The 14,002-nt window shown below is 47.9% G+C and overlaps 1 protein-coding gene across 1 annotated transcript in view; it reads right to left on the reverse strand.

Moving 5' to 3' along the window:
- The window catches only part of LOC149328569 (A disintegrin and metalloproteinase with thrombospondin motifs like), a 54,876-nt gene that overhangs the window by 25,968 nt on the left and 14,906 nt on the right, over nucleotides 1-14,002 (reverse strand). The window contains exons 5-9 of the mRNA XM_089559024.1: nucleotides 2,886-2,942; nucleotides 2,700-2,818; nucleotides 2,069-2,140; nucleotides 1,825-1,961; nucleotides 1,708-1,757 (exon numbers count right to left, since the gene is read on the reverse strand). Of these exons, the coding sequence (XP_089415150.1) occupies nucleotides 1,708-1,757; nucleotides 1,825-1,961; nucleotides 2,069-2,140; nucleotides 2,700-2,818; nucleotides 2,886-2,942 (435 nt within the window). The remainder of the gene's footprint in view (nucleotides 1-1,707; nucleotides 1,758-1,824; nucleotides 1,962-2,068; nucleotides 2,141-2,699; nucleotides 2,819-2,885; nucleotides 2,943-14,002) is intronic.

The following is a 14,002-nucleotide window of genomic DNA, read 5'->3' on the forward strand; positions in this document are numbered from 1 at the left end:
CATGAACTAATGTAGTAACGAACAAATTTGTACAATCCACGCAAGTATCACCGCTCGCGAAGGTGCTTGTATGTTTTCACAGAGCCAGAGTGAGTGTTTTGTTTGGTTTCGTTTGGTTTAGATTATGGGGTTTAACGTCCCATTGCGACTCAGGCTTTTAGAGACGTCGTAGTGAAGGGCTTTGGTAATTTTGACCTCCTGGGGCTCTTTGACATGCACTGACATCGCACAGAACATCAAAGCGAATACGTCGAGTAAAAACGAAGAGCGATTTTGTGGCCATCCAGGCGATAGTTGCGTCATAGAGAAGTGTGTCGCGGATCGCAAAATGGGAACCTTGGCGACTAATGGACCTAAAGAAGGAATCCGCAGAGGGCGCATTGAAGATGTCGAGGATTCAAAAATTCAGGGATTCTGTCGTTGTCCCAAAGGCACGCCTGTGGCGGTGAGCTCGGCCAGCAGGGAGCCGGATATTAAGGACGAGTGCACAATCAATGGCACTGGCCAGAGCTACAAGCTGTCAGCGGAGGAATGCTCGGGGGGGCCTGACCGGTAAATGGAGCAAATGTCGAATTCGTGGGCGAAGTGCACAACGGCCGAAATGTACTGAAAGATCTTGGAAGGATCTTGCCAGCAGATCGCATGGTGGACAATAACGACGTCGAAGGGGTGGCCTATAGGTAGGGACAGGTAAGGCGTACGCTGAAAGGAGTCTTTCAGGTAGTAAACCAAAAACAAACGAAATGAATAAACTACAACTTGTTTTCGAAGCGACCGCTCTTCCTCGGAGAGCATCCGCGATGGGATTCAAGTGAGACACGCGACGTAGTCACGTTGCCCCTGGCTGACGCCCGCAAGCCATTTACTGCAGACCACATGTACCTCGCTACTAGCAAGCAGAAGTGGTCACCTGCGGTCAGGCGGCCAGCACGTCCACATAGGCTGCGTGTCGAGTATCGTGGAACCTTCGCGGTCATCGGGCGCGACAAGCGGTCGTAAGGAGCTGCATAGGAGTTCGAACAGTCTCTTGGACGTTCTCTGACTGTCAGTAATTGCCTGCGACGAGCGGCTGCACGAGTGCGACAAATGTTTCGAAACACCATTCGGTCACTCTGTGCACGTCTGTGCAAGAGTTACAATCTTTGACTGATATGCCGGATTCAAGACGCCGCAAGTCACTTTGGAGCCGCTCTCTAATGTTATGATGTATCCCTGCGGGCCTTACAATTTTTTATAAAGATACGCATTTTTGGACACAGTAGCAGACAGAGTAAGTAACTTTGAAGTAAGTGTGAATAATGAGGAGTTCTTTCCTAGGGGTAAAACAAAATGATTTGAGGCATTGAGGACGAAAGGTCCTCTTACGGAAATGTTGGCTACCCTTTGTGATAAATACTTCCCGTTTGTTCTGCCAGCAGCTTACGCATGGCATTACTCGTGCAGTAACTAGCTATGAACAAGGCACGCACCAGTGTTCTTCGTTATTCTCATGCGCTGCATATCTTAACCGCTCCTACGTCACTTAAGCATTCATGAAACAGTTGTGTTCTAATTCAGCTCTTTTGCCAATTCAGCAAGTATTTCTTATTACAACGCCAAAACGAGAGTGAGGAAGCTTTTCAGAAATGATGTTTCTAGTAATTTGGCAAATGAAGAAATCTAGAGAGCAGAGAAAATTTTGCAAGTCAAGTAATCGAGAAGGCTCACCCTTCAGCCCACTTTTCCAGCCTTTAGAGGAATTCCAACCCATGTCCAGTCTGTAAAACCAGAAAAGGTGCACAAAAATCCGGCATAATATTTGAAAACAGTGCGCTGCCTACACACCCTGTCGCAAGGTATACGATGTCGTAAAGCATATATCTTGCATAGTTGCGGACAACATGTATCCTCAGCCCCTCGATTGTGCTATATCCGTCAACCTTGTCTGTGTCAACTCGGTACAAAAACGGCTCTTGATCCCACTATAAAAACAAAAGCGAAAAATTAAAAAACTGCTCTAGAATAACATCATTTATATGGAATATACACACAACGGAGGAATATAAAGTGAGAAATATTAGAGTCTTACCGTAAGAATTTCTACCGCTGATAATATTAGTCGAACTTTTGGGTTCGAAACAGTCATGTATCTGAGGTTTACCTGATAATCAAAGAAAAGTATTTTCAAAGTTACTCGCATAAAAAATATTGTCTAATCTTTACCAATACGCAGTGACTACAAGAAAGTTATGTATTACTGTTTTGTAACGTCACCATCCAACTTCTTGGCAAATTTTCATTTAAATAAAGGAAAGCATTGACGGCTTTATGGTAGAGCCATTCACTTCTGTTAAGTGAGCTGTCCTTCTTTTCACGTTGGCAAATGACGGAACACTAGCAGTCAATACTACAATACTGCAAAAATAAACTGCTGAATTATACCTCGCTGCTTTGAACGTGCGCATAGTGTGGGGACAAGACCCAGGTTTGACAAGTATCATTCCATAAAAACAAGCATCAAAGCTGTACCATTTCATCTTGGAAACTTGCATATCCGCCTTTAGGAGACCATGCCTAATTGAGATGAAGCTCTTTTAGCATCTGCGGAAGTCCTTCATTGTATTGAACGTTCATAATGCAACGGTAAGCGTGAAGGAAATAAACAGAACCCGCCTATTCCTGAAACTTATTTCCGATATGAGAAGGTTTGCTTCACTTACCGCATTCATGGATATAATAAAATATTTCAGTACTTTTGCATCTGCGCTAAACTGGCTTCTCAATGCGTTGTCAACCAGTACTAGCACTTCTGGATATACGAATTCAGGCAACGGTTGACCTTTGGAACACAAAGAGAAAAACATTGTTTCAGTTTATGACACTTTCTCTAAAAACACTTGTGTCACCTTGTTGGTAGTACTGCCGCTCCGAAACACGTGCTCTTGGTTCCACTGTTTTAAGCCCTGGAAAAAATTACAGCGAACAGAAACATCGAGGAACGTCATGCTGACGCAAGAGTTGTTAAAAATTTACGAAATTCAGGTGGGATCTGCCCTGCCGCGGCGGCTCAGTGGTCATGGTGCTCGGCTGCTGACTGGAAAGACGAAGTTCGATCTTGGCCGAAGCTTTCAGATTTAGATGGCGGCGGAGTGCTAAAGAGCCGTCTACTGTGCTATGTCAGTGCAGGTAAAACAACCCAAGGCGGGCGAAATTATCCTGAGCTTTCCACAACAGCGCCCTTCAAAGCCTGACTGGCTTTGTGTCGTTAATCCCCGTGAAAGAATCCAAACGTCTCGATCTCTCGCTCAACAGTCTCATCCAGATATCCTGATGTATTCTTCATCTAAAAATGTGATCATCGTTAGCATTGCCGAGAGCGTCAGAGAGAGAAAATGAGTGAAGACACTTTGAAAACAAAGACAATTTTCGCCATTATCGTTTCACCTCTTAACAAAAAGCAAAAGCCAGGCACTGGCTGCAATATCCGCGCCCAGCCAAGCATCATATTACAATGGTCGGGCAAGGCACGTACAGCCAGTGGTGCCACTAAGCCTTTGAGGTGAGGCATATGGGCGGTTGAAGTGGGAGGGGGCTGCTAGCAGATTCTGAGACAATATGGTAGAGTGTCGTGGGGCCTAGACGAAACCTACATTTTGCGGATGTATCCTTACGACGACGGGCACGTCCGTCTTCAGTCGAAGAGAAAGTTCCTGTCGTCAGCTACCGCTTCAGGACGACTTCCTCTCTCGGGAGCGCATGGTAAGGTGGGAAGCATATACAGTGTCCTCGCGCGCACCCACGTAAATAAGGCAAGTCAGCGAAATACGCGCTCAAAACCGACTCCACAACCTGGGAGGAACAGCTAACTCTCCGCAAGATCACTTGACTGCTTTGTTCGCAGGTGAGCGCGTGTGCGCGCTTATTCCAATGACAGGCGAGTTACGTGGCACCCAGACAATGCGGTATAAAGAAGCCGACGGAAGCGGATAATGCACCACTCGTCGCTCGTGCTACGGTGAGGTTCATCACCTTGTTTTATGCGTCTACAGGATTCCTGCCAGCCTGTAAGTATGACAGTGGACTGGTTAGTATCATTGATCCGTGTGTTCTGTACTGGGCGTAGTCCATATCTCTTGCTGCGGTGAACTCCTGAATGTCCTGGACTGTGCTAGCATAAGGTTCAGTAGCAAAGAGTGCCGGCAAGCCGCCCGCCTCAGCTGGCGAAGCGGTTCATGCCCCCTCTTCGAGCTGCGACAATGGAGCTCTGCATCGAACTCACTCGTGTGGGACTCCTCGCGTGTAGGGCTTCTGACACCAGCAGTGGTATTATGGCTTGACGCCTGTCTGGATGAGCACTGTGCGTTATAAATACGATGTGTACCTAGGCGCACACGTGATGCCGGTTTGTACTGTCTGGTTGATGACGGCATCTGACACTTTGTAGCCTAGGCGTGCGAAGAATTCGCAACACTTGCGAGGTTGCACGGAGGCAATGTATTTGAGAAGGCCTTTTCGCAGCCATTGGATGTGGCACACGCGTCTAACATTTCATCAAGCTAGTCTTATCTTTTTCACAATCAAAACGTCAGTGTACGATCAAATGTACAATACATAGGTAATGGAAAGCAGATAGGATCTAAAATTATAATATTCGTGTTTGTACTAAGTCAGACAAGTCTTCCAGGGAAAAGAACACAGTTTACACACATATAACTAAGATGGGACGGGAATGTACGGAAGTGTTGGTGCTATTGGTCGAGTTTTCCACTAAAGAAAATCATGAGATAAGCCGCAATTAAGAGGAGGGAAAAAAACGAAAGCTTCAGCATTCTTTCCCTGCACAGACAGGGAAATAAAGCTGAAGCTTGAACGCGAAAAATGGGACAGGGCAAAGAAAAAAAACCAAAGGAGCCCGTTCGGTGGATATCAGCGAAGACCTCAAGAGCACTGTTCTGTTCTATCAGTAACACATAAAAGGATGAGTTTTAGGCGTCTTAAAATCAATGGCTGGTTATGGGCCACGCGACAGGCTAGTTCTCAGTTTGGCGTCCGAATCCAGAGTATCAGGCACGAACTTAGCTCACTCAACTTGACTAATGATCTGCCTACGGCTGGCTTGTGGTTTCGAACGCACTGAATTGCATAAGTCGGCGACCTCCAGAGTGAGTGGAACCCCAGAAGTAGTAAGCAGACGCTAAGAAGGGGGGAGTATGAGGGCACATCTAAGAGTCGGAGTCCTCCCCATGTGGCGTGCCAAGTTTGACGGAAGAAACTTCGAACTTTTTTTCAGAATTTTGGAGCTGTATTTCTGTCGAGGAAAACGTTTTCCGCTGTTTCCCGCTTACCGCTCAAGAGGCAGTTGGCACCCCACACAAGAAAGAAACCGTGCTCCTCCTACCGCACTGGCAAAACACCCGCGCGGAAGTGGAAGAAAAAGTATTTGGAGCGCACGGACACTAGCAGAATTTGGGCACGTCTCAGAACGCCGGCCGAGGCACGCTCTTTGGGGTACCCAAAAGAGATTCGGAGGGTGAATTTAAGCATCAGATCCCAGTACATCTTCTTTATGTCTACTTCGCCGAGGTAATCCCAAGAAAACCGCTGCTCCATTCGAGGGCTTGTGCCGCGGCTTTGCAGTAGTGGTGGCCAGGGCTTCATGGCGTAGCGGTCTCGTTGTTGCTAGCCTTCTGTCAGGTGTGTGGGGCCATTCCAGCGTAGAGCTCCTAGCAGGAAATGGTCGCACAGTCCCGGAACTGCTGGAACCGCTGTAGAGTAAGTTTCAATTTTACGTGCATGAGGCCGATTCCACCTGCTTAGAGGCTCAAGAAATTTTTTTGGACGCATTGGCACGGCTGTCGTTCGCCATATAAACACAGCCCACTTTCCGTACAGTCTGAGCATCAACTGTAATCGATAATAGGCATTTGGTCACAATAGGGCACAGCGAATATAGAATGGGGTTACAAATTTAACCTAAGCATGCCAAGCGAAAGTAATGGTGTCATGTTCGTCAGAGTCGGAAGCCCTGCCGCGGTATTTGTTTTCTTGCATACAGCCGCCTCCATTCTGGTGGTCTTCCCTGAGGAGGCTGTGGTGTAGAAGATGTTAGGAGAGGCGCGAAAGGTCTAAGGCTCGGTTCAATCTATCGATGTCTCTCCCAGTGAGCTTCATCTGTTCAACATGCACTGTTGTAAATTTGGTCCTCGTCCCAAACTATCGCAAAGTCTGCTTTGCCATTTTTTTATATATATAAAGTACACTGACACGGTCCTTTACATGTGGTATGCAGGTTATTCCTTTAGGCCTACGTGAAACATGGCGTGTCGCACAACAGTGCGGCTGCCAGGAGCAGCTCTGTGTTCTCGGTGGAGAATGGCAAGCCCACACGCTGCGCGTAGAGTACAGCTGCGTCCATTCTTTCCGGGACCGCAATCTCTATTTCCCCAATCTATCCTATCATGGTCCATATGTTAATGTCATCCGCCTAGACAGCATGACTTATTCGGACCGTGTTATTTAGTGCGGTATGGAGACCAACCATTGTCAGATTGAAGGGCCGGGGCGAGAGCACCGTGCCCTGTTGAGTTCACCGGCCATGAATCTCGATGACATTCGAGAGCGCATCTTCGAACCAAATCGTTGCAGTGTGGTTTCTTACGAAAGAGCAGACATAGATGGACACTCCATCCCCGCAGTGTACAGCAGCGAGGCAATGTAGAATCGCTTCGGGCGTAATGTTGGCGAAGGCGCCTTTTAGGTATAGCCTGAGGAACGTAGGAAAACATTGGCTACAGTTTTCGGGCCGGAACCCCTATTGCTTGTCTAGTACGACGTCGTGTTCGCGCAGGAATCCTGCTATGCGTTTGTTGATAACGCGCTGCATTCTGTTACTCAAGCACGATGCAAGGGATCTAGGTCGAAGGTTAACAAGGAACAGTGGCTTGCCTGGCTTTTCATTGAGTGTGAAGATCGCATGCTTCTATGCTCATGTTACCGTTCCCATGCTCCACATCGTATTCATCTCTCGTGTGTAGGCTGTGAGCTCTGTCTCCACTAGATTTCGGAGATGGTGTTATAATATCGCCAGGTTATTGATATATAAAGCTTATGCAAAACACTACCTCATTGGCCCCATAATCTTGCGGACTCAGTGAAACCGTCGATAAGCCAAAGTCACCCTGGCTGGAAATTATGGAGCCAGAAAATGACCAGCTCGAAAGTCCATTAAAACTTGCTGTTCGAAGCTGACTAGCTATATAAAAGGAGCGCAACAAAATCGCTTTGCAACAATAATTGCGCGGGTCAGTCGTAAACCCCGATGTGCGTCTACAAAGCGTGTTCATCGGAGACCATTTGAAATTGTAAAATGAAGTGTTCTTTGGTACAAAGCTCTTTCCGCTATAATACTGGCTTTGCTGCTGTAAATAGGTAAACAGCTACGTCACGTTAAGTAGGTGAGATGTTTAAGGGAATCCCAGAATGTGGAGTATCATAATCGACCTGACTACATCCACTGCAGGACAAAGGCCTCTCCCAAGCCTCCCCAACTAACCCTGCCCTGTGCTAGCTGCGGCCACCGTATCCCTGCAAAATTTATCTCATCCACCCACATAACTTTCTAAGGTAAGCACAGCAGGCAGCTGTGCCTGCGTTTCCTTGATATCCAGTCCGTTACTCTTAACGACCGTCGGTTGTCTTGCCTTCGCATTACGTGGGCTTCCCAACCCCATTACATCCCCTTCACTTCGACTAACATGTCAGTAACTCGCGTTTTTTCTCAGACCCACTGTAACCTTTTCCTGTCCATTAACGTTACACCTATCATTTTCATTTCCATAGCCCGCTGCGTTGTACTCAATTTAAGTTGAACAGTTTTCGTTAGCCACCACGCTTCTGCCCATAGGTGAGTACTAGTAACATGCAGCTATGATATACTTTTCTGTTGAGGGGTATTGGTAAACTGCTATTCATAGTCTGAGAGAACAGGCCAAATGCGTCCCACCCCATTCTTATGCTCCTAGTTTTTTCCTTCTCATGATCCGGATCTGCAGTCAGTACCTATCATAAGTAGACGTATTCCTTTACCACTTCCAGGGCTTCCCTAACAATTTTAAACTGCTGCTTCCTTGTGAGACCGCAGAAAATTATTTTGGTTTTCTGCATTTTAATTTTTATACCCACAATTCTCTTCTGCACGTCTAGGCCATTGGTCGTGTTCTTCATCTCATCTTGTGACCACCTAGGTGATGCAATATTCTGAGCGAATCGCAGATTAATCAGGTCTTCTTAATTAACTCTCATCACCAACTGTTCCCAATCCAAGTCTCTGAATACTTTTTCTGAAGAGGGGCTGAAGATCACTGGCGAGAACGCGTCTCCCTGCCTGACACCCTTCATTATTATAATTTTTGGCTGACTTTATGAAAGACTACGGTGGCTGCTAGCCGTTATAGATATCTCCCAGCAATTATACATGAGGATCATATATATCCTGATTGCGTATTGCTAGCAAAAGTTCGGAGGTTTGCACCGAGACAGATGCTTTCTTTTAATCTATGAAGGTTGTATATAGGAGTTGTGTTCGGCGTATTTCTCTATCAGCTGATTTACAAAGTGAATATGGTATATTTTCGAGAAGCCTTTACGAAAGCATGTGTGATCGTTAGACTTACTGAAGCGCAAGGTTTTCCTGATTCTATTAGTGACTACCATAGTAAATGGTTTGTAAAAAACGAGAGTAAGCTGATCGGTTTGCGATTTTTAAGGTTCCTGACGTCTCCTTTCTTATTTATTGAGATGAAGTTAGTGTTCTTCCATGATTCCGGTACGTTCGAGGTCATAAGGCGTTCCACACACAGTGGCTAGTTTTTCGAGTACAATATTCTTAGTGTCCACCGAACCTCATTCTCAACCACTGCTTCGCCCCTTTGTATTGCTCCTATGGCTTTCTTGTCTTCTTTTTTGCTTACTGGCGGTATGTCTGATTGCTGAGAACTACTGCCTATATCATTAAACGTCCTCATTGTGTTCGAACGCTTTATAGGTTTCTGTAGAAATCTTCTGCTGTGCTATCTACTGCATATTCTAAAGACACCTTATCTTAATGTCTTAGAAGATACATCAAGGTGGAGTAGATTTGTAATAAGAGACAAATTTCTCATTGGCACTCATTGACTGCAGCTATGCGGAAAAACAGGAAAGTTATACAACTTGCACAGACATTTCGAACTTTCGAACATTTCGAATTTTCGAAGGAAAATTCGCCTTGATCCGGGGTTCTAACTAGGAACCACCGCTTCACGGGAGCTGTTACTATACCAACACATCTGATCAACACAGTTCTCACTTCGATATATTTATCAGTACGCTCTCGCCCTACCATGCGCTAGCCGTCCTCGTTAACTGTAATAGTAGTTCGATGGCTTAGGTAAACCAGTGGTCGGGATTTCAACCCCGGATCAGGAAGAACTTTTCTTTTAAGCATGAAGTGTCTGTGGAGGCTGTATAACTTTCCTTTGCAACCGTATGGCTGAGCTTGGGTGGATTTCAAAGAGTAATCACTCCATTATTGTCTTGTCAAGTAAGAAGAGCGCCGACAAAAGTCGAAATTTAAGTGTTGCAGTTAGGCACCACAATATACGAGATAGCTGTCGCTCCCCGTGAGGAGCGCCCTTACTAGGTTTAGATTCTCGAAAATGTAATTCTCCTGAGCACTACATGTAGCGCTAGAAATTTTGGGCCCGCGTGCTGTCGAAACTAAAACCGCGTGGCTGTGGAGGGTCCGCAGCACACTAAGGAGCTCTCCCCAATAGGCGGTAGCCCTGTCGCTTTTTTAGCGGCTCCCACTAAGAGTGACGAGCGATGGGAGCCTTCGTGAAACGCGAACATATCTACATGGGAGTAGAGATGAAAGTATTCGAAAAATGGGGAGACTTTGAGAAAAAAATTACGAGGAACTTTAGCGGCTAAAGTGCTGAAAGGCGAAAGCCTGAGTGATGCATTCTGCTACGCGATTGTTCACTTCACATTTTGTTGGTGCATTAATTAACTGCCAATTAATGACGCTTAAGCTACGCCTTTAGGAGTGGAACGCGACAGCGTGTTGTAGCGCTGCCACGGAGCCCATTGAACGCTACCACCCGTTCGGCGCGATGCCAACGCTTTTTAAGGAAAGTAAATGGCGCAGTAATTCTCTGTCGTCTCGGTGGACACCTGAGCCGCACTGTACAGGAAGGGAGGAAGTGGAATGAAAGAAGAAAGAGGGGCGGTAATGAAGAAAATGAAAATTGTATTTGAGGAAAGGAAATTGCGCATTAACTGTCTCGCATATCTCAGTAGCACTAGTCGAAAATTGTATTTGACGAAAGAAAGTTGCGCAGTAACTGTCTCACATATTTTGGTGGACACCCGTCAAAATTCGCGCGTGGTGACATCACGACAATTTGGACCAATCTGAAACGCGGACAAATACGCCTTGCTCGTCAGTAAATTGGTTTTTGAGGAAAGGAAATGTATCTGTCTCGCATATCTCGGTGCACACCTGAACCTCGCCGTAACGGGAAGGGAGGAAGATTGGAGTGAACGAAGACACCGTATTCACTAGACGCACCTTTGTTCATTCCAAACCATCGAGCTGGCATAGCGGACATTCGAGCTTCCGGCCACCGAGCGTGACGGACGCAGGATCATGAGCTCCGGCGGAGCGGCGATAGCGGCACTTGCTGGCCGCGGAAACAGGTTAGCTGCCGACGCAGATCAGGAATACGAAATTGTTTTGCCTACCTTGCCTACAGGACGTGTTGTTCTTAACACGGTGTTTCTTCACGGAGACGTGAGAGCGAGGCCCTACAGGGTGGAAGATTTTCGGGACGCCCTGGCCAACGCTGGTGCGCTCCCCGACGTCGTGGCGTTGGGGGCGTATCAGATTAACCATGTGTGGGCGGTGACGATGAGCACCTCAGAAGCTGCGAAGAAACTTGCTGCCTGCAAAGAGCTACAAGTGAAAGGGCGCCGGTGCATTATTTTTGACCCTGAAGATCAGCAGGTAAAGCTGCGCCTGCATTGGATGCTGCACGGTGTGGCGGACGACGACATCCGGACTGCTTTCGCGGCGTTCGGCAACGTGACGGAGGTGACGCGGGAGCGTTGGCGTGTCCAAGGCTTGAAGGAGAAAGGCTCGACCACCAGGACCGTGCTACTGAAGTTGAAGCCGGGAATTAAGGTGGATGATTTGCCACACCAGGTCCGAGTAGCCGGTGAGCTGGCCCTCGTTGTTGTCCCTGGGCGACCGATGCAGTGCCTGCGTTGCCACGGCACGGGTCACGTTCGCCGCGACTGCAGGGTGCCCAGGTGTTCCCTGTGCAGGCGCTACGGACACGTGGACGCGGACTGCGTCCGTACCTACGCGTCAGCTACCGGGCTCGGAAAGGCGAACGACACTGCGGAACTCATGGACATCGCCGAGGCGGAGGAAGCAGCCACTGGTACGGACGAGGCGGGCAAGTCGGCTTCCACACTTTCGACGTCAGGGACTCCCAGTGACGACACCAAAGCGGCCGACGAAGCAGAGAGCCAACAGCCGACGGGAGGCTCCCTCGGCGTCTCTGACGAGACGCCAGAGAACGGGGCATGCCCATCAGAGCCCGTAGTCGTCGAGGGAAAGGACCTGAACGAGGACCACCACGAGAATACCGGCGCCCGCACAACAAGCGTCACGCCCCCCTTTAACACCCCGGCGAAGCGTTCCCATGACCAGGCCAGCCCTGAAGGGGACAAAGTGGTAGCACCCGGCGTCGAGGAGCCCCCTGCAAAGACGACTCAAGCCCGGCGTTCGTCGTTACGGCCACGCCCAAACCATGCGGCTGACAAACGGTACTCCTACGCAGGCAAGGTACTACTCGAGCAGAGTGATGTTCTTGCGCCGGATGATACCGGCGGCAACAGTGGCGTCTAGCGGCGCGCTAGACGTGGAAGGTAAGCACCATGCTGTTGGTTCCTTCCTCTTGCGTAAAAATGGCTCCCGCCTCCGCCTTTAGAGTCGCTACATTGAATGTGAGGGGCCTGGCGGCAAGCAAAAAACAAGGTCAGGTGTACCGACTTATTACGGAGCGCGAGATAGATGTATTGGCCGTGCAGGAGACGAAAGTGGACGGCAACGAAGGAACCGACAGCATGGTGCGACGTTTCACGACTAGATTTTATGCTGTCGTCAGTCAAGCAGTGGGAACATCGGCTGGCTGTGCGCTTTTTGTAAAGAAGTTGCCGGGGCTAGAGGTGCAGGCTTATTTTTCGTGTGGTTATGGCCGGTGTATTGTGCTTGATTTGTGTCTGAACGGCAATGAGTGGCGCATTGTTACTGTGTACGCGCCGAATGTGGTTGAGGAAAGGGTTGCCTTTTTCCAAAGCCTCCAAGAACGCCTTTGTACGGAGAGGCGGCTCATTGTATTAGGCGACTTCAATTGTGTTCTTAATGCGCGCGATAGGTCAATCATCCGGGGGTTTCGAGACAGGAGCACTGAAGTGCTGATGCGAATGATCAAGAACGGAAACCTTGAGGATGTCGCTGAACTTATTGAGGGTGCGCGGACAGTGCAGTTCACTCATTTCCAGGGCTCAAGCCATGCACGGCTGGACCGCATTTACGCATCAGTCGACCTTGCTCCTGTTTGTAACCATTATGAAGTTGTGGGAGTCTCCTTCTCAGACCACTGTTTAGTTGAGTGCTGCCTGGGAAGTGTGAACCGAAGCAAGGCTTTTTCGTGGGAAATGTGGAAGCTAAACAACACGCTTCTTCAAGACGAAATCTACTGCAGAGCAGTAAAGGATGCAATAGGAAAAATAAACCCGCGCAAGAACCTGAAGATTTGGCAACAGTGGGAGCTAAGTAAAGAATCTTTAAAAATCAAAGCAATAGAAAGGGCGACATGTATACGTTATAAGGAAAAACAAGACGAAGCTGAGCTAAGGGCACTGCTTCAAACGCTGATGAAGCAGGAATGCAAAGAGCCTGGGAAATGGATAGAAGATGTCAGGAAAACAAAACAAAAGATAGAGCTTATGGAAGAACGGCGTTATCGCGGAGCGCTAGTGAGGGCAAGGGCGGAAGACACAGCTGCTGGCGAAGCGCCATCGAAACGGGCTCTTGGTCTAGAAAAAGCGCGCGCTGAAAGAAATCACATCGATAAAATAGAATGGGGGGGGGGGGGGGGGTATCTTATCGGCAGACACTGACCACATCAAAGAAGCCTTTAATGAATACTACCAGAGGCTTTTTTCATCGACTCCTGTAGACGCAGTAGCCTTTACGCATCAGTTTCTTGGTGCAATGCCACGGCTTGACGAAGAAAGCAAAAAGAAAATGGAACTAACAATAACTCACAGCGAGGTAGAGCACGCGATAGATCAGTTAAACCTAGGAAAATCACCAGGACCAGATGGATTCAGTGCGGCATTTTATAAAGAATTTAAGCACGAAATTGCCCCAGTGCTGTGTACAATTTTCAATGAAGCCTATAAAATAAACGTATTGCCTCCGTCTTTTGGGATCTCCCATACAGTGCTCATACCTAAAACGGATGATATAGAGAAATTACAATTGGTTACAGCGTATCGACCCATAGCACTCACTAATGTGGACTACAAAATTTTTATGAAGGTGTTGGCGCGTAGACAGCAGACAGTGATATCGGATATTGTTGGACCCCACCAGACATGTGGAATCAAAGGGCGCTCAATTTTTTCCAACATTCACAAAGCGCGCAGTGTGCTTGAAAGCTGTGACGACATCAATGGGCGAGTAGCGATGCTTCAGATTGATCTTGAAAAGGCATTTGATTGTGCTTCTCATGAAATTTTGTTTACCGTTTTAGACCATGTGAACGTCGGTTCAGTTATCCGTAAGGGTGTAGCCCTGGCGTATCGAAACTGCACGACAAGACTGATTGTTAACAAGAGTTTGGGGGCCCCCATTAGCGTGCAGCGTTCGGTGCGTCAGGGCTGCCCCCTCAGCCCTCTCTTGTTTTGT

The sequence above is a fragment of the Amblyomma mixtum genome, chromosome 9, assembly GCF_055824585.1.
Source record: "Amblyomma mixtum isolate Tamu chromosome 9, ASM5582458v1, whole genome shotgun sequence".
Lineage (NCBI taxonomy): Eukaryota > Metazoa > Arthropoda > Arachnida > Ixodida > Ixodidae > Amblyomma > Amblyomma mixtum.